General features: G+C 42.2%; 1 protein-coding gene across 4 annotated transcripts; it reads left to right on the forward strand.

The window, feature by feature from the left end:
* The first annotated feature begins 548 nt into the window (after window positions 1-548).
* arhgef3 (Rho guanine nucleotide exchange factor (GEF) 3) lies at window positions 549-25000 on the forward strand. Of its 4 annotated transcripts, none has more exons than XM_084024354.1 (12): window positions 549-824; window positions 5797-5863; window positions 9759-9821; window positions 16402-16509; window positions 16956-17228; window positions 17520-17582; window positions 17757-17853; window positions 18650-18726; window positions 18828-19085; window positions 20937-21107; window positions 21443-21632; window positions 22217-25000. In XM_084024354.1, exons 1-12 carry the CDS (start codon window positions 790-792, stop codon window positions 22984-22986), a joined length of 2172 nt encoding a protein of 723 aa, XP_083880480.1. In that variant the 5' UTR covers window positions 549-789; the 3' UTR covers window positions 22987-25000. The 4 variants fall into 4 exon arrangements, with proteins under 4 accessions (XP_083880480.1, XP_083880482.1, XP_083880481.1 ...); XM_084024356.1 differs by lacking the exons at window positions 549-824; window positions 5797-5863 and adding exons at window positions 6732-6986; window positions 7017-7160; XM_084024355.1 differs by lacking the exons at window positions 549-824; window positions 5797-5863 and adding an exon at window positions 6732-7160.
* Window positions 25001-25067: the final 67 nt, after the last annotated feature.

Below are 25067 nucleotides of genomic sequence, written 5' to 3' on the forward strand. Positions count from 1 at the left end.
TACTTTCCTCTGAAATCAATCAGAAAGCTTAATTATTAATCTGTTATTATTAATTCCTCAGGAAATTGTACAGGTGCGGTTGCTCCATAAGTGTTAAGAAATAAAAATAAATAAGTTGTGCTGACAAATAAAGGGCCTATAAATGTAAGTAAAGTCAAATAATTAAAAAAGTATTAAATAATGACATCAAGTATATGAAATGCATGTACATAATGTATATTTATAAAAAACAAAGTGTAGTTGTGTATCTGTAGGTAGTAGTATCATAGAATAGAGTGCACACATGTATTATTCCACTACTAAGTAAAGTTTGACAGTTAAACTACTGGATTATTGCACGTATAAGTAAAGATCAGATTCAGATTCAATACTTGCCATACAACTCTGTACAAGTTGCTAGGGATTTGTTTCAGTGTGCGCATGATAAAAGTATAAATTCTTGGGTACTTTTACTTGGGTACTTTCCAAAACTTTTCACCCTCGAAAGTGGTCAGTGGCTTTTATTTCGAAGACGCCCCCGGAAAGGCGAACAGCTCCGCTCTTCCTCGCGCTTGACGGTCTACGTGAGAGGATCTTTCACCGCGACTCAATTTGTTGTTTAGCTTCAACGCTCGGACTCAAGTTGGACTTTTGACTCGGAGGAGGGAAAGTGTGTTACTTTGTTTTTAGTTACCGGAAGCGCGGCAGGCAGCCCGGAAACAGCTCGTGTGTTTGATTAGTATTTATTCCCCCGAGAAGCGGCTGGTCGTTGCGGGTCTGGAGGCGGTGGTCGGGAGGCGCTGCAGCTCGATGCAGGCAGGTGATGGATGTCAGACGGGTTCAAGGTGAGAAGCTCGCTGGAGAACTTCAGCTTCCTCTTCTTCTTGTGTTGTTGTGAAGAAAAGGATGTGATTTAAAAGGGCGTCTGGAGTTAGTGAGAGAAGAATGTGAGGACAGACAGGGAGTTCACTCCTCCACCGCCTGTCTGTCTGCCTATCTGTCTGTCTCTGTCTGTCTGTCTGCCTGTCTCTCGCTCTCTGCCTGTATGTCTGCCTGCCTGTCTGTCTGTCTCTCTGCCTGTCTGTGTCTCTTTCTCTGTCTTTTTGCCTGCCTGTCTGTCTGTCTGTCTGGCTGTCTGCCTGTCTGTCTCTCGCTCTCTGTCTGCCTGCTTGTCTGTCTGTCTGTCTGTCTGTCTGTCTGTCTGTCTGTCTGTCTCTGCCTGCCTGCCTGTCTATCTGTCTGTCTCTCTTTCTCTGTCTTTCTGCCTGTTTGTCTGACTGACTGTCTGTCTGTGTGCCTATCTGTCTGTCTGTCTGTCTGCCTGTCTGTCTGTCTCTCTTTCTGCCTGTCTGTCTGTCTGTCTGTCTGTCCTCTCTGCCTGTCTGTCTGTCTGTCTGTCTGTCTGTCTGTCTGTCTGTCTGTCTGTCCTCTGTCTTCTCTGCTTGCCTGTCTGTCTGCCTGCCTGTCTGCCTGTCTGTCCTCTCTGCCTGTCTGTCTGTTAATTAAGCAGTGGTGGAGAAACCCTGAAACAGAAACAAACATGGAGGCTGCAGAGGGAGAGGAGAATACGAAGAAAAGAGGTTTTATAGCTGCCCTCAGTGCCCTGAGTCACAAGTTAGCCTGAGAGTGACAGACACACACACGCACACGCACACACACACACACACACACACACACACACACACACACACACACACACACACACACACTCACTCTCTTCGTTCTGATGCTACCAGTGGTGGAAAGTTACCAAGTCCATTTTGCTCGAGCACTAAAACACAACTGTGAACTAATGGTGGGCTGTGTGTCCATTAAGGCATTTGTTGCTTTTTTGCAGTGACATCACTACAACTATAGTTTGATCATCAACAACTAGACTAACGACTAGAATCAAGCTGCAGTAAATTACTAGATTTGGCCACCAGAGGGCAGCCCTGACATATCATCCCTTCCAGCGAACTTACGCAACGCAACGTTATGATTCGTCAGCTCCACTTTTAGCTCCGTTTTTGGTCCCAACCATCAAGAAAAAAAAGCTCAGAGAGTCTAAAAAGGATCTGCCAGAGACACGGAGTCATCGGATGTATCGCTAACGTGCGAATAAAAGCTGAGGTGGCGTGTGAATTTCACCATGCAGACCTAAGAACATACAGGAGACTTGATCTCCGGAGGAATGTGGTTCTGCTGCTGTCGAGGGACAATGAAGCTGATTGTTCTGCTGCTTTGTTCTGTCGCTAACATCACGTTCCTACCGCAGTAAGCCACCCTGCTGGTTCCACCTGGTGTGTGTGTGTGTGTGATTAACTCGTTAGTTTAGATATCTGCCGCAGAAAACAAATTGAAACAAACAAAAATGAACTGAATTAAACACAATTAAATTAAATAAGCTTTTTTCGTTTAGTGGACATTATACTTCTTTTTTTCTTCCAAAATTTAAGTTAAAGTCAAAAGCGTATTCACTCTGCATTCAAAGCATTATTATTTAATTATTAAATAAATATAAAACACATTCACGTCTGGTTTAACGTCCAACTTCCACCGCCTGGATGAGAAAGTGATGAATCATCATCAAGTTATTTATTATTATTGAGTTATTATTGAAGTAAAAATCTATTTTGTGCATCAGAGGCGAGCTCGGCCTTTATGTCTTTTTGTTTGAGTTCGTTGGAGCGGGTCGAGGTGTGAGCTGAGATTTGTGGGTCTGATCTGGGAACAGTTTCCTGAATGATGTCATCACGCCGCGTTCATGCAGGAAAGGCAATTGTCACAGCTGTCTGGAGGACGATGATGATGACATCAACTCTTTGTTTTGTCCGTGTCTAATATAATTTACTCTTTACAGATTCACAAAAAACAATCTCCACCCCAGGTCCACTTACTCGCTTCTCCTCTGGGATTCTCATCACATCACACGGTCTTCATCAGCACATTATGTTTGGTGGGCGAGCAAGTCACGGAACTGCAGATGGAAAAACTTTCCATTTATTTTTCTGAGTAATCTAATGATAGGGCTGGAGTTATTTAACAAATCCCAATAAAAGACCAGAAAACCAACAATGTGTTCTCTGCTGTGGGTTCTGGAGATGTGGATCGTTATGAACATTCACTAACATGTAACTGTAAAAGGGGCTCAGTCCTCTCAGTGCTAGTAAGGGTCCCCTCGAGGTCCAGTCGTGAGTCTGGTTTGATGCTCTGAGTGTTTACAAACCTTAGAGGGTGTCGTATGTGGGATTAAGTCAAAATAATCCACAGTGAGTGAGTTCATGTGATGGAGGGAAAAGATATTTCAGGCTTTGATACACAGACGATCGTTAGATCAAATATCAAACGTTCTTCTTCTTCTTCTTCTTCTTCTTCTTCTTCTTCTTCTTCTTCTTCTTCTTCTTCTTCTTCTTCTTCTTCTCAGTCTGAACATGTTTACAGAAAGATTACAAACAGATGAGAAAAGAGAGAAACAAGAGCCTGCAGCCAAGCACACCTCTCATCTGGAGTGTGTGTGTGTGTGTGTGTGTGTGTGTGTGTGTGTGTGTGTGTGTGTGTGTGTGTGTGTGTGTGTGTGTGTGTGTGTGTGTGTGTGTGTGTGTGTGTGTGTGTGTGTGTGTGTGTGTGTGTGTGAGAGTGTGAGCATGCATGTGCAGTGCATCCAGGGTGGGATGATTTGTGCTGTTGGAAAAAGCCCTGCAACTCCCAGGAATGAATGAGTCACACTTTAACACACACACACACACACATACACACACACACGCACACACACAGAACTCTTTGATCTCATACAAACGTAGAGCAAGTTTCTTCGGTTCTATGGTTTGTTAATAAAATAGCTCTGCTGACGTTCTGTTAGCATGTTAGCATCTGTAATGCCGCATATGGTGGACTCACATGACCCCAGGTCTGCCTCTGTGAGTGCGTGTGTGTGTGTGTGTGTGTGTGTGTGTGTTTCCTGGAGGTAAAGTGACCGAGGGAAGGAAACAGAACAGGACTGTTTTGCAGCAGCTCTTCATAAATCGTTCAATGAGTTCCCTGAGTTCCCTGAGTTCTCGCTGGTTTCAGACCAGTGATTTGACTAAATCAGGTTGCACCAGTGAAAGTGAGGGATCATCTTGAGATAGTAAAGTTGTTCGGGAAGCTGCTCGGAAACATCTGTGGCGCTGCAATGCCATGTATAAACAGGACACAACGTTTACGGAGGCCAGATGATATTAAAGTGACCTGCCAATCATTGGCTTGTGTGGGTTTGGTGAAATTACCCATGAAGCTAAGCATTGCTAAGCTATGTTAGCATTGTGTTGTGTTTGAGCCAGAGAAAAAAACTCTTCTAAAACTCTCTCTAAAATGTTTAAGATTAAAGTTAAAAAACAAAAATATGTTATGAGATTAAAATGGTAAATTCCAGAGAAAAAACTTGCACTTTTAGGAGAAATAACTCCAACCTCTCACTCTAACCTACGATGACCCTACTATGATGTCATACTCTCCGTGTCTGCCTTTTTAAAACTTTTTTTTTTTTTTATTGCTTTCAAAGAAACAGACATTGCACGACATCCTCACGAGGGCCGGCCATGTTCTTCGACATAAATCAGGAGGAAACCGCAAACGTACACTCCCACCAGCCCACAGAATATAAGAGCAAATAAAAATACTGAGTCTTGGAGTCAAGTGTAAAAGATCAGCGACACCACCTTGTACTTGTACCACATGGGAGACCTAAAGGCACGTCAGATTGTCGATAATGGTTTACATGTGCATCCTCATCAATAACTCCAAACAGAGGGGGTTGAGTTCAACTGCAAAGCAAATCCATGACATAAAATAAGCATATTGATCAAACATAAAAAAAAGACCTCTTAGTTTGTTTTTAGTTCACGTGCACTGACCGACAGATGCCACCAGAGAGAGCTGTTGGTCAAACTCAAACCTCAACGGATTGTTTGCTCACCACAGAGTTGCAGGAGGACCTTAAAGGATAAGTTTAGATCTTGATAGAATATTCATATTCCCATATGTGCAAGGAAAGAATTATGAATTATGAGTTATTGATCACTGCAATCATTGATCCCCTCTGTATGTGAGATGGATCCATAGTCCTTGTTATGTAAAAAAAAATTCAGTTGAAGATAAAATGAGTCGATAAATATAATAACTAAGGTAGAATTATTTATTGTATGTTTTCAAACAACCTTAATAATAAATAATAAAATGTAGTTTATATAATAGTAATCTATAATTATATCTATAATAGTATTATTATACTATTATATTACTTTTATTTTCTATATATTTATCATTTAATATATTTATTATAAATAATACATATTTGAAATAGTATAATAAGAAAAAATATTTTAAATGTGAAAGAAAACAAATACCCTAATCCCAAATTTGTCGGTTTACTTCACACAAAACAAAGAATAAAATGAAGAAGCTATATATATTTTTTTTTCGAAAAATAACAATACAAGTATTAATGGATTATAAAAAAAATAGTTTCCAATTAATTTTCTGTCTGACTAATTGATTAACTGTCTAATTGTTGCAGCTCTAAAAACTTGAGATCAGATAATACAAACGTAAATGATACAGCTTCATTACATCCTGAGTCGCAAAACAAATTATCTCAAATGGTTACAAAACATCTTATAAGCTCGTAGAAAATGAAATAATTGTCATCTGAACTCAACTTAATTCCAAAATAAGTTTTCACTGACCACAGTTACTCCTATTTGAAGTTCACATTATTACACAGCAGGCAGTCGTGAGCTGAGATCATGTTCCCATTAACTAAGGTTCTCATGTTTGTTGTGTCTTTCCTTTCTTCAGGTCGAAGCTGCAGAAGAAAACTTCCTCCTTCTCTCTTCTGTCTCCTGACAGCTGGTCCCTCAGAGGGGTGAGAACAAATCCAATCACATTGGGCCTCAGGCCAGAACATTTTCTTATTCTTAGCTCAACTAATTACTTTCCCCCCTGTACGCCGGGGTTGTACGAGTGTGCCGTGTCGGATTCAGCAAATGTTTGGTTCATCTCCTGGTTTTAGGAGTCACTGTTCGGAGTTCAAAAACCAAAATGCATAAGGAAGTGTTTCTTTTTATTTAATTGGAATGGTGAGTCATGCGTGTTGAAAACAGACACAATCCGCTTGCTGGGGACGGAGTTACAACTTTGTCCACTGGTGACTTTGCTGTTTTCATTATAAAACCGAGGAACATTTTTTTTTACTTTGACGTGGCAATGATTGTTTTATTATTGCGTTATAATAAATCTCAAATGTTACAGACAATCTTAAACAAGTATTAAAACATAAATATAACAAATGTACAATGTGTGATTTAGTGCTCTGCAGCAATCTGGCTTTTTTAAGAATATCCACAGAGGGCACCGTATAGGCTCCTTGAGGGCTTCCTGAGGGCTAGTGGGACCGACGAGCACCGTGTTGGAGGTCTGATCTATATAGAATAATAGATAAGTGGTGGACCAAATATAATCAACTTCTCTGCATCATTTTTAATGTTCTACTGCTGGTGTCTCGGTGTCTCCTGTAGCTCCTAATTATAGACGGCCGGTTTCCCCCCCGACAACCGTCACTTCCTGTTTGTCCAATGGGAACTGAGTGGACACACACACACACACACACACACACACACACACACACACACACACACACACACACACACACACACACACACACACACACATTGTGAGGGGTTCCTGTTCCTGCAGGTCTGTAGATCCACTCAGAGAGGTGGTGAAGCTGAGGAGGGTTAGGTTGTGACTGAGGAGGTGGAGGAGGAGAAGTGAGGAGAGCAAAACAATCGTTTTTAAAGGAGGAGAAGAAGAAGAAGAAGAAGAAGAAGAAGAAGAAGAAGAAGAAGGAAAGAAGAGGAGAGTAATGTGACTGAGGAGGAGGTCATTCAAAGGAGGAGAGAGGCAACAAAAAGAAGAGAAAGGAGGAGAAGTGATCGCAGATGCTGCATGAGGAGGAGAAAAGAAAGGACAGCTGATGTAACTTTGGGGTGAAGAAGGAGGAGAAGAAGAGACTGGAGGAAGAGGAGGAGGAGAAGATACTGGAGGAAGAGGAGGAGGAGGAGAGACTGGAGGAAGAGGAGCAGCAGATGTTCACTTGAACTGTGTCTGAGGAGCAGATCTGAACCGTGACGATGGGCTGCTGTCTGTTTGTTTACTATCGGGTGAGTCCATGCATCGTCATGCGTGATGTGTAACGTATCCCAGAATGCCTTTCATTCAACAGTAACCTGAAAGGGATCGCAGGTCGTCCTCTTGTTTGTTTTCCCGCGTGTCTCCGAGCGTTGTTTCTTTTCACCGTCACACTCAGTCTGATCACTTTGAGGCGCTTTAAGTTGCTGAAAAAAACTCCACTACAAGTAAAAGTCCTGCATTCAAAACCTCAAAAGTACGTCGAGTGAAAGAAGTCATTGTGCAGTAAAATGTGTAAATATGTGAACTAACTGTTTTAATGTGGATGTTCTATTGTATATGTTTAGTCGAAATATTATGTTGCATAAAATGGAAATACTATAGTGAAGTACCGCTGCATGGTCTATATATTTGTGCCGTTGAACGTTATTGTTTTTTTTTCACACACATGAACATGTTGTGCTCAGAGCTCGATGCAGTAATTATATATTGTACCATGTGACGTTCTGATGAACACATCCCATGTGTTTTAACCGTGGAACATGTATTCAGACAGTATTCAGTTCAATTAACGTGCAACCAAACAAACACCACAGACATTAGACAGGATCAGTTTCAACTCAACTTCTCGTCACCTCAAAAAGGAAATTTAATTTTTTTACAAATTCAAAAATGTTCCAAACATTGATCGAAATGAAAGTCAAAACTGGATGAAAAATCTAAAATAAAAAACATTACCTGCATGTAAATAGCTCCAGGTACAAGACACCCAAACCAGGCCAAAAGTATCTAATATAAAAAACAAATACATTTATATTGAAATTAATTTGAATACCAGATATATGTTTGTATATTTAGCAAAGTTTAAGTCTCTATTTAACAGCTATGGCATCTTACTAAGTCAAAGATGCTGGTAGGTGATTTGTCACTCTTTAGCTGTGTTTCCTGGCTTCATGCTAAGCTAAGCTAACTGTCTGCTGCTTGAATGCTAAATGTTGTGCATTCCTTCAAAGTCACAGTAACTCTTAACTTGTTGGAGGTTCGGTTTACATCAACGGTCATTTTAAAACTCAGACACTCGCTGTGATATTTACCTTGGTTCAGTCAGCTAGCAGGTAGCTGTGATTGACCTTATATGGACCAGAGGACCAGACTCCTCCCTCCTCCTTGGTTTCCATAGTAACAGTGAGTTAAAGGTAAAGTCTGCCAGGTTATATAACGTCCGGCCGACAACAAAGTCATACAATACTGAACAAACAGCAGACTTCCTGCTATTGTTACACTCTGCTGCACTGATCCCAACATCCTTCACCTCCTCTCCTTGTCTCCTCCTCTTTGCTTCACCTCGTCTCCTCCTCCTCCACTTCCTCCTCCTCGTCTTCTCCTCCTCCACTTGGTCCTCCTCGTCTTCTCCTCCTCCTCCCCCTCCTCCTCCTCCTTCTCGTCTCCTCCTCATCATCATCTTCTCCTTCCCCTCCTCTTCCTCGTCTCTTCATCTTCTCCTCGTCCTCCCTCCCCTCCTCGTTTTCTCCTCCCCCTCCTCCTCGTCTCCTCCTCCTCCTCATCATCTCCTCCCCCTCCTCCTCCCCTCCTCGTTTTCTCCTCCCCCTCCTCCTCGTCTCCTCCTCGTCTCCTCCTCCTCATCTCCTCCTCATCTCCTCCCGCCCCTCCTCTTTTTTTCCTCCCCCTCCTCCTCGTCTCCTCCTCCTCATCTCCTCCCCCCCTCCTCCTCTTCTCCTCCTCCTCGTACAGCTGTTTACCCTCAGTGACCTCGGTCCTTCTCATCAGGTGTTTGTGTTTACTTCCTGTTTTTTGTCGTCATGGCAGCACACGGGAACTGTTAGGTTCAGTGCAGCTGCGCAGCAGATGAATGGCGGTTCCCATAGTTACCACAGAGGTTACCTGGCGTGACCATTCGATTGTTTAATTTTAATGTCTAATTTATACTTCTGCAGAAAAACTCACAGAAAGCTCCTAAAAAGAATATGTCATTGATCTCTGCTTCCATTTTAATCTGGTTTTATGTGACATCTTAAATCCTAAAATATTTCTATGTACATTTAAGGTGCCAGGCAGGGCAGTCCTCTTTGTTTAACTTTTTTTTCTGTAACACGTCCCGGGCCTCCCCCGGTAACCTCACGACTTAAGGTCACGAAGCTATCGTAAAAGTCTGCAGCAATACAGATGTGCAGATTCGCCAGTGAAACAGTGAGGAGGAGTCACTGGCGAATCGTCAAGGGTTACTGGATATTGGGATTGGGCCATTCATCCACACAGGATCTCCTCCTCATCAACCGACTAAAACTATTGAATCACGCCTTTCAAATAAATCATAACTAAATGCCTGCACCGATCCAGGTGGAAAGCTGCAGGAGCATAAATCAGATGATCGGAGTTTAACTGAAAATGTCACTCAAATGTACTGATATATTTAATTTAATTTATTCTCTTCATCTTTACTAAAACGCTGCAGGTTTTGGGTTGAATGTCGGTGTGTTTTATCATAATAATACCCGACCTCGTCCTTCACAATCACACCATCCAATGTGACGGTAGAACATGATTTAATGGAGCCGGTGTGTTTGTTTTCATCTCCATCTCACTTGTTGTTTTGTGTGTTTGTGTTGCAGAAGAAGAGGAAGCAGGCCAGCAGAGACGCAGACTCCCTCAGCCTCTGCACTCTGGACATCAATGTAAGTTCAGCTCTGCTGAATTCACGTCACTGTTGTGGTTCAGTGATTCAGCTTCGGTCTAAACAGGTTTCTGGGGGGTCGTTCTTCTACCTGGTCATGCTGCCGAGGGCCTCTGGTCCATATTGAGTCATGTTAGGTGAACTTTTCTCCTTTGTTGTTGTGTTTCCACAATGAGTTTACCTGTAAACTAAACAGCTGTGGACTCAATTATGATTAATCACCATTTCTAAATATACCAGAAAAATGTCCAATTTTTTCTGTATATTGTTTGGGAATGGAAAGATAAATGACAGAAGGTGTTTACCAGAGCACATTTATTTGTTGGCAACACTTTACAGAAAAAAAAGAGGAAAAATAATTTTAATGAAGTCATTAATTCATCAACAACCTTAATACAAAGGTGGCCCTCTGAGAAACACACACCTTTTCTCCACCTGGCAGAGGAGGTGCTTTTAAGGTGAGTTTAAGGGCAGCTACATTGTAGACATTCATATCGAGGCAGTAACTGTGATTTTTATACCTTGTAGATTATTGATGCCTATGTTCGGACCCTCTGGGGCCCTCCTCGACCTCCGCGTTGGGCCCCTCCTCATGCTCCTGTCAGTATTTTTAGCCCGTTCCTTTTCCGGGCGTTTCCCTCAGCTGCTCGGTCTAACAGGAAGTCCACCCTGTTCGATGCCCCTCATTGTGACACACGGACCCGAACACACCGCCGGTCTCATTCTGCCACAAACCAGCGCTGGCAGATGAATGAATCATGTCAATATCAGTGACACACACTCTATTTTTTTCTCTACTATTGCTCCCTGCGTATACACAGTGAGTCACACGGAGACCAGGGGATGGCTTTAACTGACGTAAAGGTCAAAGGTCATGACAGGGCTAACTATTTTTATATCGATGATATCTTTGTCTGGACTGGAGATGAGTCCAATGAAAGTTTACGTTTCATGTTATGTGTCACTTTGTTTTCTGGAAGATTTATTTATTTAGTTTTATTTTATTTTATTAGTTTTGAAGAATTTGAACTGCTTGATTTAAGCCAAAAGAAATATTAATTCATTATTTATTTATAATTGAAAGCATCATTATCCATACACGCTCAGTGGTGACTTTATTAAGTACACCACAGGGTAGATTTATATTGTAGCTGTGCCTAATAATAAATAAAATGGCCTCACATATCTGCATTTCTTTAAAAAAAAAGTTTGCTCCAAAAGCTTAGCATGGAGTTACCAATTTAAACTGGTAAAAAAAAAAAAACATTTCAGTTAATGTGACTTAATAAGATAAAGCAGTAAAACATTACAAAGAGAACCAGAAGATGTAAATCTGTAAATAAAATGGTTAAATGAGCTGTATCTCATTTCTGTTTGGCACCAGAGGGGTTATAGATGTGGTTAATTAATATCAGGCCCTCTGTGTCACATGGTCTATTATCGGTTATCGATGTGGTTCGCTAAGGCAAGGCCAGCGATCGGTGAGCTGTGAGGGAGGGTGTGTTTTTCTCTTTTTAAATTTATGAGAACAAAAATCACAAATTTACAAGAAAAAACTTGAATATATCCTGAGATTATTTAGTCATAAATTTATGATTTTCTTCTCGAAATTTTTACCACTAAAATCTCAGAAAATCATCCATCCATCGTCTACCGTTTATCCTGTATTCAGGGTCGCGGGGGGTCTGGAGCCGATCCCAGCTGTCATTGGGCGAAGGCAGGGTACACCCTGGACAGGACGCCAATACGGACGTCTATAGCTGGACATGTAGAGACAGACAGGTAACCAGTCTATCACAGGGCTGACATGTAGAGACAGACAGGTAACCAGTCTATCACAGGGCCGACATGTAGAGACAGACAGGTAACCAGTCTATCACAGGGCTGACATGTAGAGACAGACAGGTAACCAGTCTATCACAGGGCCGACATGTAGAGACAGACAGGTAACCAGTCTATCACAGGGCTGACATGTAGAGACAGACAGGTAACCGGTCTATCATAGAGGGCCGACATGTAGAGACAGACAGGTAACCAGTCTATCACAGGGCTGACATGTAGAGACAGACAGGTAACCAGTCTATCGCAGGGCTGACATGTAGAGACAGACAGGTAACCAGTCTATCACAGGGCCGACATGTAGAGACAGACAGGTAACCAGTCTATCACAGGGCTGACATGTAGAGACAGACAGGTAACCGGTCTATCATAGAGGGCCGACATGTAGAGACAGACAGGTAACCAGTCTATCACAGGGCTGACATGTAGAGACAGACAGGTAACCAGTCTATCGCAGGGCTGACATGTAGAGACAGACAGGTAACCAGTCTATCACAGGGCTGACATGTAGAGACAGACAGGTAACCAGTCTATCACAGGGCTGACATGTAGAGACAGACAGGTAACCAGTCTATCACAGGGAGACATGTAGAGACAGACAGGTAACCAGTCTATCACAGGGCTGACATGTAGAGACAGACAGGTAACCAGTCTATCACAGGGAGACATGTAGAGACAGACAGGTAACCAGTCTATCACAGGGCTGACATGTAGAGACAGACAACCATTAAGAAAATCAGGGCGAGCAGCACGAACCTTAAAGCTTTCAAGGTTGTCGGGATTATTGTAGTAAACAATACCACTTTTTATTATTATGCATTGTTTGTTACCAAACCTCTGTTGAATTTCTGTCCGTACGGAGCGTACGTTCATTGTGAATCACAGAGGGCGGGTTTCTCTGAGTCAGTGGAGACGGCTGTTCTCCCATCAGTTCCCGGACTCTCTTTCCCCTTCTGGGCGTCCAAACTGTCGCACTCTCAGACAATGGAGCGGCGTCTCGAGGGCAGCTGGGTTTATTCTGTTAGCAGAAAATGAGGCGGCGTCTCGAGTCAGGTCAGAGGTCGGCGATACCAGTCGCAGCTTTCGAAGGAAATTCACAAATATATCGCTTTTATTTCTAGAAAAAGCACCAGTGGTTTCCTGAAAACAGCTGGTCACTGTAGGGTTTTTTTTTTAACCAAAAAAAGGAGGATTAATCCACATCTGGTGCTCTGTGAGTATTTGTCAGAATCCTTCATGGTAATGAAGTATCGGGTCTCCCAGCGCGGATTATTGATGTGTTTGTAATAGATTTTGGAGAACAATGGAGCTCTACGGCACAGAGGAAGGAGATCAATGAGACAATATGTGTTAGCAGATACCAGTTATCTTTATTGTTTGTAAATTGTAAGTAAGGGTGGAGAGGGTAAATGAAAAAAATATAAGTTCAAGGGAAAGGGAGAAAGGAAGGAAGTGAGTGAGCACGTTAGGGAGCAAGTGAGTCAGAGTGAGAGAGAGAGAGAGAGAGAGAGAGAGAGAGAGAGAGAGAGAGAGAGAGAGAGAGAGAGAGAGAGAGAGCATCACAGAATATTCAACAGGAGGGGGATGAGTGAGCAAGCATCACTCTTTAACTGCTGTTTTATAGAGAAGTCAGTCAGAAACCTGGAATTAGAGCTCCAGATGGTCTAAACCTTTACTGGACCATAGCTGGGACTGAGCTGGATCCAGACTCTGCTGGTACCAGTTTCGTTCTGGGCTCTGTACTGGAACAGGTACCCAACGTACCGGTACCAGCTGGTACCAAATTCTTCGGTACGGTACAGAATCCCGGACACAATCTGGACACAAAACCTGTATCAGCCTCTTTCTGGACTCTTCTGGATCCCTTGTGGCTTCTTGACCATCATCTCTTGTACCAACGCCGAACTTGAACCGGCCTTCGGACACTCTTTTTTGTTTGGATGCTGATCTGTTTCCAAACTCTTACTGGACCCTCTACCAGTACCAGACTCCTCCAGTGTTAAAAACCTCTTCCAGCACCAAACTCTTCATGGACCAGTTGAAACAATCTTTTCCAGACACACTCCTGGTACCGGGAAAGGTCCAGATCCTTAGCTGGACTTTGTTGTGAGCAGTATGGTGGTGGGGCAGAGCACCCTCTGTCTGCTGCTGGTTCAGATCGGCAAAGGGAAAAACAACATGGGGAAACAGGTGGAGGTAAGATGGAGGAGATATTCTCACCACTGTTTTGCTATTTAGTATCTTTTACTATTAAGGTTATATTAGTTATTCATTTCATGCTTAACCTATCAAGATTTTTGGATAGATCAATGGAAGTTAGTAATCTTGCACTTACTATATTATTTCTGTTGCTATTTTCGGACCCTTTACGTCTTCATGACTGGTTGGTGAAATGCTGTAACTTTGGGATAGTTTGAGTTTTAGCTGCTGAGATTTCTGCCTTCAAACCAACACAGTGGAGATGAATGGAGTTTAGTCCGTGCTTTGTATTCTACGTATTTACATTCATTATTATATTCCCACGCTGCTAATATACATTATTATCATTGCTGAAGGCTGTACGGCAATAAGTGAGTTCTTTCATAAATTATTCATTTTTTTTTTAAATTACCGTCGCCAGGTTTTTTTTTGTTTTTTTTTGCCATATGGTGTTGGTTCCTGCCTATTTTTAATAGATTCATATGGTATCATGAGCTTAAGTTTCAGTTTTATTTATTTATTTGTATATATATATATAGATCCATAGCTCCATTGATATAGATAAAAAAGCAGTCATTAAGTCATTTTCATAAAAACTCTAATTTATAAATATATATATATTGTTGTTACAGTGTGGTCCAGCCTACACGAGTCCCAGGTTTTAAAGCCTTTGAGCACCACCGCTTGATGTGAAAATACTGATTTGGCATCTGGACTGTTGATTGGAAACATCAGTTTGACTTTGGAAAAACCTTATCCAAAGTTGTTGTTTTTTGTTGTTTCAGTCTGCTGTGAACCTGCTGTAATTAGATTATTAGTCTGTCGTCGACCAATTGAACTGAATTGATCTGTGTCAGTTTGAATCAGATGAAGCGCTGTCACACACATAACCTCATTACAACATGTCCAATGGAAACTTGTCAGTTGTGCTGCAAATAAAACGGATTGTTTATTAACTGTTCATTATCTAAGCTGCAGTCTTTTTTTTTTTTTGGAATACTTTATTTTGAAGTTTTTCAAATATGCAAACATAATACAACTTATTCCCATGGCAAAGTAGTATAAGTAATAAGGACAAACAAACAGGTAGATAAATAATAATAAAATAAAATGGTTAGGAAATAAAATGAATACATGAAAAATAAATAAAATAATAATAATAGAAAGAAAACAAAACAAACAATCAAACAAAAACAATTATAGTAACAGTCATTACATTGTGACACATATGTCACTAAGACATCTTAAACATTGTACCTGGACCTTAATGTTAATTAACAATTGAACCAGTTTAAGGGTTACAGAGAGTCCACAGCTGTTGTTTCTATATAATCAATAAAAGGTTGCCAGATCTTTAAAAAGGTGTCGTATCTATTTCTCATGACATATGTGATCTTCTCTAAGGGTAAACAGGTCATCATTTCTGATATCCATTTCGATATAGAGAGGGAGGAATCTGATTTCCAGGTTAATGCAATACATTTTCTAGAAACAGTAAAAGCTAAGCTGCAGTCTTTTTTGAAACAATACGTATCTTTAATAAATACAACAGTGTCGTCTGCTAAATGAGAGAAAAAAAAACACACTGACTTTAAGTACTTGGCTTAAAATGATGTTTACATTTACACAAATTGTCTTTATTTTATTTTTTTTAATCACTGAAAACTGTGGAAAGCCTGCTATCAGATTTGGGACGTGGTTGTTAAACTTATTATGATAAAATGAAAAGAGTCTGAGGTTGATTTATTTTTAGGCGACTGGTTCCTGAATGTGTTGATGGGAACAGAGTTTTTCGTAGTTCCTGTGTTCCAGTAGGTCACTTAACTGTACACACACACACACACACACACACACACACACACACACACACACACGCACACACACACACACACACACACACACACACACACACACACACACACACACACACACACACACACACACACACACATATTGATTCATTTTAAGGCTGTATCCAGGACAAGCAGCCTGGTGATATTTTCACAAACAGAGATATAGACCCGATAATATAGAGACCTGTGTGTGTGTGTTTGTGTGTGTGTGTCTGTGTGTGTGTGTGTGTGTGTGTGTGTGTGTGTGTGTGTGTGTGTGTGTGTGTGTGTGTGTGTGTGTGTGTGTGTGTGTGTGTGTGTGTGCGTGTGTGCGTGTGTTTGGCATGGAAGGAAAATACTTTGTATCACACTATTGTTTAACCTCCAGTTTATTAACAATACAGAGTAAAGTTTCACACACACAGTTTAAAATCCTCCAACTGGACAACAATGTTCGGACACAGCGGACAAGTTGTTCCACAAACATTTCGATTAGTCCATTGGCAGAAAACTGTTTGAAAAATATAATTTGATTGAATATTTCCTCCATTGTGAGGATCAGATGAATTTCTGTTTCTTGTAAACTGAATATTTTAATACTGGGATTGAGATCGAGACGGATAAGTTATTATATTCTTTAGACATATTGTCTCATTTTAATACCTCTGGTAGTTGTAGTTTTTCATGGTTTGACTCTACTCTCTCCTCCAGGAGCCCGGCACTAAGCGCAGTAAACTCGTGTCCAGGGTGGCGTCTCTGGCCGGACTGCTGCCGCCCGTCAAGACCGCCCCGCTGAAGAGGATTGGTCAGACGCTGCAGGTGAAGCACCAATCAGATGCAGATTACATTTTCAAGTGCTGCCGGTTCTGGAAATGTTTTCCCCCTCATCTTTATTCCTTTTTTATTTTAAAGATATTCTTCATTTTATGACCAAAGAAACACAAGACTTTCCTAATAATAATATTATAAACCTATAGACCTTTTCTTTACCATTCTGTTGCTAGGGCAACAGCTTTGGTCCACGTTTAATTCATGTCAGCTAAATGTTGCAACAGGGAATACAAAGAGGCCCATTCAATCTTTCTACAGGTTAATGTTATGACATCCGGTGTTAATGAAATTATGTTATTATGAAATAATGAATAAGAAACGAATATGACTTCTTCATGTGTAAACACTGATGCCCTCTTCTAACTTTGCAACGCTGAGAATTATATAATTAATGGACGGTATTTTATTATGTAACCCTCTCTGTGTCTCCGCAGCGCTCCATCAGTTTCCGTAATGAGAGTCAGATGGAGAGAGCCTCTCATCCTCCCCCTCCCTCCTCCTCCTTCTCTTCATCCACCTCTATAATAAAGACGCGTGTTATCTCAGCGACAGTCTCCAACCCTTCCTCCTCCATGACTGCAACGCGGGTTTCCACGGCAACGGCCCCGGCCGCCAAGCGCCGTGACAGCAAGCTTTGGAGCGAGACGTTCGACGTCCGAGTGGGAGCGTCGCAAACTCTGAGCCCGAAAGAGATAAAACGACAAGAGGTCAGAGAAACACAGCAGTTTATGTTTCATTGGGTCTGAGGCTGTTTCTGGTTTCCTTATTTACATTACCGTCATCTTTTTAGAATGTTTTTTATATATTTACATATTATCTAAATATAAATTAGAACCAACGATTAGAAATACAATATTTCTTTCTGAAAAGTCACAAATTCTATGTTCTTTCAAGTTCACCCAGCATACTTATAACTCACTTGTCCATCTCTTAGATTCATTCATTTCTCAGAGTATCTCTCTGTCTCTCACTCTCTCTCTCTCTCTCTCTCTCTGCAGGCTATATTTGAGTTGGCTCAGGGCGAGCAAGACTTAGTGGAGGACCTCAAGTTGGCGAAGAAGGTAAATAAAATTGTTTATTTTACCTCAAAGTACTGACTTTCACCTTATATTTATTTATTCAACAACACTGGTATTGTGTGTGTGTGTGTGTGTGTGTGTGTGTGTGTGTGTGTGTGTGTGTGTGTGTGTGTGTGTGTGTGTGTGTGTGTGTGTGTGTGTGTGTGCTTGCTGCAGGCCTACCATGACCCGATGTTGAAGCTGTCAATTATGACTGAACAGGAACTGAACCAGATCTTCGGCACCCTGGACTCGCTGATACCTCTGCATGAAGGTACGATCTGACGGAAGCGGAAAAATGGTCGGCCTCCAGAATCCGGCAAATGAATGTGTCCATCACATACTTTTAAATCTTTTCTATATCATTTACAATACAAGTCTGAATGAAATGCTGTCGGATGGATGTAGCAAGCAGCAGGGCATGCACGTTAAACGTGCACACAGAGAGGGAGAGAGGGATTAAATACACATCAACTTCCACTCTCTTAGATCACTGTAATAAACCTATTATCCCAATCTATTATGCATAAGGAGAAAAACAAGTAGTCTGATCTATCTTCTCAAATCCCTTCAGTCTATAAAAACCATAATAATCAGACCAGTTTCGCGTCAACTGTGTAGGTGAATAAATGAATACCCTGCAAAAAATATCTGAAAGCTGCAGTTTACCTTCCATCCACTAGATGGGGTCTGTGGAGAAAAGAAACATCCAACATTCTCTGCATATGAAGTCAACCCCTTCATATGCAGTAAGATGCACTAAGTGAACTTTAACCTGAGAGATAGTTAGGAGATGAGAAGGAGGAGAGGTGGTCTACGCTCTGATTATTGCGAACTAAAAGCATTGATTTGGAGGGGATGTCTGCGCGTCTGAGATCTGAAATGTAGTAAAAGAGATTTGTGACTTCAGGTGAGGCAGACAGAACCAAGTGAGGTTGGACTTGGCTTTAAATTCAGTAGAAATTCATCTAAAAAAAATCAAGTTCCATCAGTTGCTTGTGTTCTGACAACATTTGAGAAGGTTGGCTTCTTTTTTTGTTGTGATGTCATAACCGTCTGTGTCTCCTCAGACCTGCTGAGTCGCCTCCGAGACGCCAGAAAACCTGACGGGTCCACAGAACACGTGGGACACATCCTGGCCGACTGGGTGAGCGTTTCCCCGAAACACAGTGCGACATACTGGAAATGATGACGCCGTGTGGTTGTCTCCTGTGCCGTGTAGCAACCAGGTCTCTGTGTCCCCTGCAGCTTCCCTGTCTCTCCTCCTACACCTCATACTGCAGTAACCAGGTGAAGGCCAAGGACTTGTTGGACCAGAAGAAGCAGGATCGGCGGGTCCAGGACTTCTTGCAGCGCTGCCTCCAGTCGCCCTTCAGCAGGAAGTTGGACCTGTGGAACTTCCTGGACATCCCGCGCAGCCGACTGGTGAAATACCCGCTGCTGCTCAGGGAGATCCTGAAGCACACGGCCAACGACCACCCAGACCGGCAGCATCTGGACGAGGCGGTGAGTGATGAGACGCTGTACACCTTTGCTCCGAACTGACTGAGATGCACAGGTGTAAATACAACCCTAAAAACTAGGGCCCGACCAATTATCGGCCGCACCGATATATCGGGCCGATATTTAACATTTTAGGGATATCGGTATCGGCCATACTTTCCATAAATTCCCACCGATAAGTTCATATAATTTTCACAACCAATTTTGCAGCCGGGTCGCCAGGCCAAGGAGACCTGCCGCCAGGCCAAAAAAAATAAATCAATACTCCAAAAATAAGCTACCTATCAATTAATTCATAAATCAATAATCATTTACATTAGGAGCGCCTCCGCGCAGCACAGTAGACTTGCTCCGCAAGATGCGCGGCCGCAACAATCCTCGCCGCGCGCTCCCGCTACGTTTTTCGTGTACTTTACACGCTTGATGTTGTTCTGATGCCGTTCCGCCTCGTTAAACCACCACGATGCCGCTTTCTACTTTGAAAACACGGAGTTGACACTGTATTTTGACAAGCTGTTGCACTCTTTAGACTCGTGGTGTGAGCGGAACCGGACCGGTACCGGAACCGGACCGGTGCATTTATAAGAAAAATGCCGCTGTGTTTCTCCGTCCAAAATCCGCTTTCCTCGCGCTGCCTGCTCGCACAGATCCGCTCGTGCGCACATTCGCTGATGCAGGTCGAGTGTTTAATATAAATATATGCAGAGACGGCGCTCCTTCAAAACAACATCAAGCCATGCATGTGTAGTATTAGGACGTGATGACGTTTGTACAACCGGGCTAACGGGCCAAAGCCCGTTTGGGCTGGAGCAGTGTGAATGCAAAGCCGCTGGGGACCCCCCTGGGGCAATCGTGCCGAGGCACGCTACTGATCGCGCCCTTAGGCAGCCTATGTTAATAAAATAAGGATTGTTTTTGATAAGCTGTGGAACTCTGAGTTAACCTATTTCTACCTGAATTTCTATGAACTACCAGGCTGTTGAGTAAACCTATAACTTATATTTTACTTGATAAAATAAGACAATATATGCACTCATGTCGTTGTAGTGTTTTACAGTATCTGTAGCTATTAATGTGATGCTCCTCATTTTCCAGACATATTATTCCAGCCCCTAATTTTGGATAATTTCCATCAACTGGCACCTTAATAAGTCACTCTCTCCTTGAATCTGTGCGCACCGCCCTCATCGGTTCCCAGTGAGAGAGTCTTCAGTGAGATCTCTCTGATCTACTCGAAGAACAGGAGAAGCCTCACTGGGCAACATGCCGAGCAGCTGTGCTTCCTGCACTATAATGTTCTTTTACTTAATTGGCAATATTAGGCTTGGGCATTAAACCAGCCTATTGTTCATTGCAAAGTACAGTGATGTTTTACTCATTTCTCATAGCAGGTTTTACTCAGTTCTCATAGCAGGGAGTGATTTTATTTTTTATTGATGATTATTTATTCATTGATTTATTTATTTTTTCCCAGTTTTATTCTATGTTAAGTTATTCTAAGTTAAGTTCGGCTTTATTTTACAAATGCTGTTGGCAGCTCCCTGTACTTAAAATGTTTACTATTAAAAACACTTAATGGAAGTTCGAGTCAGTGTGTGCCATTTTTAATTTATTCGAGAATTTTTTTCTTCTATTTATCGGTTGCACATATCGGTTATCGGCCTCCCATTTTCATAAATATCGGTATCGGTATCGGCCCTGAAAAAACCATATCGGTCGGGCCCTACTAAAAACTCAGAGACAGCCTTTAAAAGTTGGGAATAACCCCGAGGACTTGGTATGAACCCTGAAATATCAGACAAGTCTGGCATAACCTTTGAAATTAGGGAATTTGTTTGTCTGTTTGCTGTCCAGATGCTGATGGTTCAGAGCGTGGTGGCGGACATCAACAGGCGGACCGGGGAGTCGGAGTGTCAGTACTACAAGGACCGCCTGTTGTACACCGAGGACGGACGGAGGGACGAACTCATCGACCGGTCCCGGACCCTCAGCTGCCACGGAGCACTGAAAAACAACAGAGGACTCGTCAGTAGTTTTTATACCAACCTAAAAAATACAGAAAATGATAAAACAACATAATAAAAATAAGAATAATGGAAAACTATTAAAATAAACACTCTGCCTTCAAGTAGCATCTTTTGGTGCTTTGTAATGTTGGGATTTCTTGAAAGGTCCATAATGTATAAATGTAAATGTTAAAATCATGTTTTTAAAGCACACGTGTGTAATTGCGATAGTTCACTTCTACTCTGATCATTTTAACAATTTTTACGAACACAATAATATTTCTGCATCTGTCATTTTGTGAAAAATAGCTCTCAAAGAATAAGAATGAACGTCTGCTCTCTCTCCGTCTCCAGAAGCTCCACGTTTTCCTGTTCCAGGACGTCCTCGTCATCACCAGGTCCGTCTCTCTAAACGACCAGCCAGTCAGCTACCAGCTCTGCCGCCAGCCGATCCCCATCCGGCAGCTGGACCTGGAGGACCTATCGGACGGAGAGATGAGAGTGGGCGGGTCCATCAGAGGAGCCTTCAGCAACAATGAGCGGAGTCAGTAGATATCAAACGCCCTCAGACACAGATGCCTTTCATTTTGAAATCAGGATGCATTCACTTTTCTTTTATGTGTTGTACAATAAACCAGAATGATATCTAATACAGGAAAGTACACTTTATGATCAAAAGAAATAAAGTATAAAGTATAAACTAAGTAAATCGTGACATAAGTATGGAAAAAAGGTCACAAACATCGCTAACGTAACTTCAAAATACCTCAACACTCACAAACACCCATCTACTGGTTGAAAGTCTTGTGTTTGTTTGACCTTTATGTTATAATTTCCAAATGGTTTGAAATTTAATTTCATCACTTATGACCAGTATTCCATATTCTGATTTTTATATGTTGAGGTTTGATCAACATTTAAAGAAACCTCTTCAAACAGATTTGTCAGATTTTTTTTAAACTCTCAAACATTGATGTAGGTGTCAACTTACTATAGTATTGGTATCAGGCTTTATACACATTCTGGATGAAAATGAGGGATAACTTCAGTACATTTTAAAAACCTGTTGGCAGAGATGTCCAATCCTAATAACCAGCCATGCCTCCTCCTGTTTCTGTCTCCTATCAGCAAAGAATTTCTTCCGGGTTTCCGACCGTACTGGCGGTCAGCTGCAGAGCCACTGCTTCCAGGCCAGCGATGCCTTCAACAAACAGCAGTGGATCAACTGCATCAGACAAGCCAGAGAGGCTGCAGCACTTACTGGAGACCAGCCGCCACAGACGGGTCAATGTCCGGAGACAGGGCTGGGAGGACGGATGGGGCTGCTGGGCGAGTCAAGTCTGAGTTTTCGCTGTAATTCGGGTTGTGAGGATGAAAAGGGGTTGTGGGGGGAGATGGGGAAAGGGCTGGGTTCAGGAGGAGAGGCAGGAGAGAAGGATCTGGGCTTAGGAAAAGAGGCCGGCCTGGGTCTGACACGAGAAACGACACCGAGTAGAGAGATCGAGACAGGTTTGGGTGTGAAATCAGATGGAGAGACGGGGACGGAGGGTGAGACAGAGCAGACAAACGTTGAGACGGAGACGGGTGAGATGGAGACAGGTGAGATGGAGACAGGGCAGGCGGGCGAGATGGGTGCAGAGTCAGGAGCCAGGGCAGACTGGAAGATGGATGAAGGAGGAGGAGGAGGGGAGACTCTGAGTGGAGGTGCCAATGATGTTCACAGCTCCCCTATCTCCTCTGCTGCTCCCTGTCAAGAGGAGCAGGAGAGGGAGGTCATGGAGGGGGAGGGGGAGGAGGAGAAGGAGGAGCAGGGTGGCACTGACGAGGGGGAAGAGGTCGGCATGGATACCGGCGACATTGACTCGCTGCAGTGCGAGGAGCTGGACCTCAGGTGCTGACGACGCAGCGGACAGCCAATCAAAATCAGGGACTTGATGATGATGATGTCAGTCGGACAAATGCATTAACCAACACATTACAAAACGCTGGAGTCGCTGTATCCTTCCTGCTGGTAACCACGGTAACCACGTTGTTTTCCCAATTCCGTAAATACAAGGGAGCCCCTCGAACACTCGGCCCATGTATCCGAGATAACGGATGGAGACAAGTGGTTACCACGTTCAAAGATGGCTTCCTACTCAGCAGGCGCAAACTGCCAAAGTTTCCTCAGGCTTTTCCTTTCCAAAGTGATCCGAACCTAACAGCTCAAATTAGGACACAAAGACTCAAAGGGGCTTGTTTGTGATGCTCAGAAGAATGTATGATTATGGTTTTACTGCCTTTTTAATGAGTATCACGGTCAGAAATCAGCCCAATGCTGTTTCCTGGGGGGTTTGACCATTTCCTTTATCCTCTGTTCATTTCATCATAACGTTAGCTCCACTAGCCTGAATTTGTACCTGACCTGCCTTTGGACAAACAGGTTTGCTGCCTTTCATCTTAGTCTTAATAATGAATTAACTGTCAGCTGTTTGCTTTACAGTTTCTCTGCATTACTTTTTTTCTTGGTGAGAAAACTCCACAGGGAACCAGTAAAAAACACACACCAGTAGCTGTAGACTCTGCTCTTGCTCTCTGCTGGTTGAGGATGGTAAGATTTTGCCTCAGTTCTGTCAGTTTGAAAGATTCTTTGCCTCTCAGGAATTCTCCTGTCTTCTCTTTCTGAAGCTCTTTAAATAATCTCTTACAATCACTTGCAAAGTCTGAAAACACTGGAGAAGACTGGTCAGAGCCGTGCACCCTGTTCTGATGGATTGTGAAGGTTTCAACATACTGACCAGCCTTTATTCATGATGATTTGTGAATGAATTAATGAATGAATGTATCATTTCATTCACCATGAAGTCCCCAAACAGATAACAGGCCTCCTACAGATAACGCTCATGTGCATTAGCAAATATTTGAAGTGAATGTTGGTCCGTGCAGGCGACCCAGCATCCTCTTATGTTTTTTCCTGTGAAAGAGCTTTAATTGCCACAAACCAGCATTACTTAGTATTATTTTTAAATAAAATGTGAACAGTTGTAATTATAGTTTTGAAGCCACTAAGCCTTTTCAGCCTCTTTTATGACCTAATTTTGGTTTAAATGGCACATTTCCTCTGTGATTCAATATCAGTGTTTTCATCAAACAAGCTCTGATTGGCTGACTGTACTCCACCTGGCCAGCAGCAAACAGCAGACAGATATTGTTCTCAGGAGTAAATGTTGGCCTGGCGTGATGTCAGTGATAGCGCCATAAAGTCAGTTTGATGTCTGTTACCAAAGGTCGATTAAAGCCACATTTACAGTAGTTGCTGTTTACAGAGGGGATATTACTGAAGATAAATAACTGAAAAGTACTGTTGGGACATTTACTATGTGAAGAAAAAATGTGGTATGACTTTCCCCTCAACTCTATTTGCTAATCCTAATTAGTTGAGCGTGAGTAGAACTCATGGGAGACACCGTTACCGATGCAGTGTTGACGTTTGAACGTGAAGTCTACTTAAAGGGTTCCAAATGCATTAAACGCACATTCATTAGCAGCTGCAAGCGTTTCTAGAAAGGTGCTGTGAAGTGAAATATTCAATGTTGGTCGTTTAAAGGAGGAGCCTGTTGTGTATGTACTGTATGTATGTAAAGAATGTATATTGAGTCTATTTGTATATGAGTGTAGGAACAAAGCCAGGCATATATATATATATACACAGTATATATATATATATATATATATATATATATATATATATATGCACTTACACATTATGAAATCTGACGCACAACGTCGAGGCAATCAGTTTGCTATCATTAATGACCGTCGTCGGGATAGTTGTGATGCTGTCTGTCACTCTTCGTGCTGTTGAGTAAAAAATTAAATGTGTGGATTGTCACAAGACCAAAGCATCAATAAATTGTTCGAAAAGAAGCTGGTCAGTGAATGGGTGGTTACTGTTGTTAAAATTATTAAAATTCTTTTGGATTTTAGGTCATTTTTTAAA

This window comes from Eutrigla gurnardus, assembly GCF_963514095.1.
Source record: "Eutrigla gurnardus genome assembly, chromosome: 2".
Classification (NCBI taxonomy): Eukaryota; Metazoa; Chordata; class Actinopteri; order Perciformes; family Triglidae; genus Eutrigla; species Eutrigla gurnardus.

Bases quoted from the DNA above. Each gene is read 5' to 3' on its own strand.
- arhgef3 (XM_084024354.1), top strand. From the start codon at position 790: ATGCAGGCAGGTGATGGATGTCAGACGGGTTCAAG. The intron at 9,822-16,401 runs GTAAGTTCAGCT...TCTCTCCTCCAG, and splicing joins TCTGCACTCTGGACATCAAT to GAGCCCGGCACTAAGCGCAG. The intron at 21,108-21,442 runs GTCAGTAGTTTT...CTCCGTCTCCAG, and splicing joins TGAAAAACAACAGAGGACTC to AAGCTCCACGTTTTCCTGTT.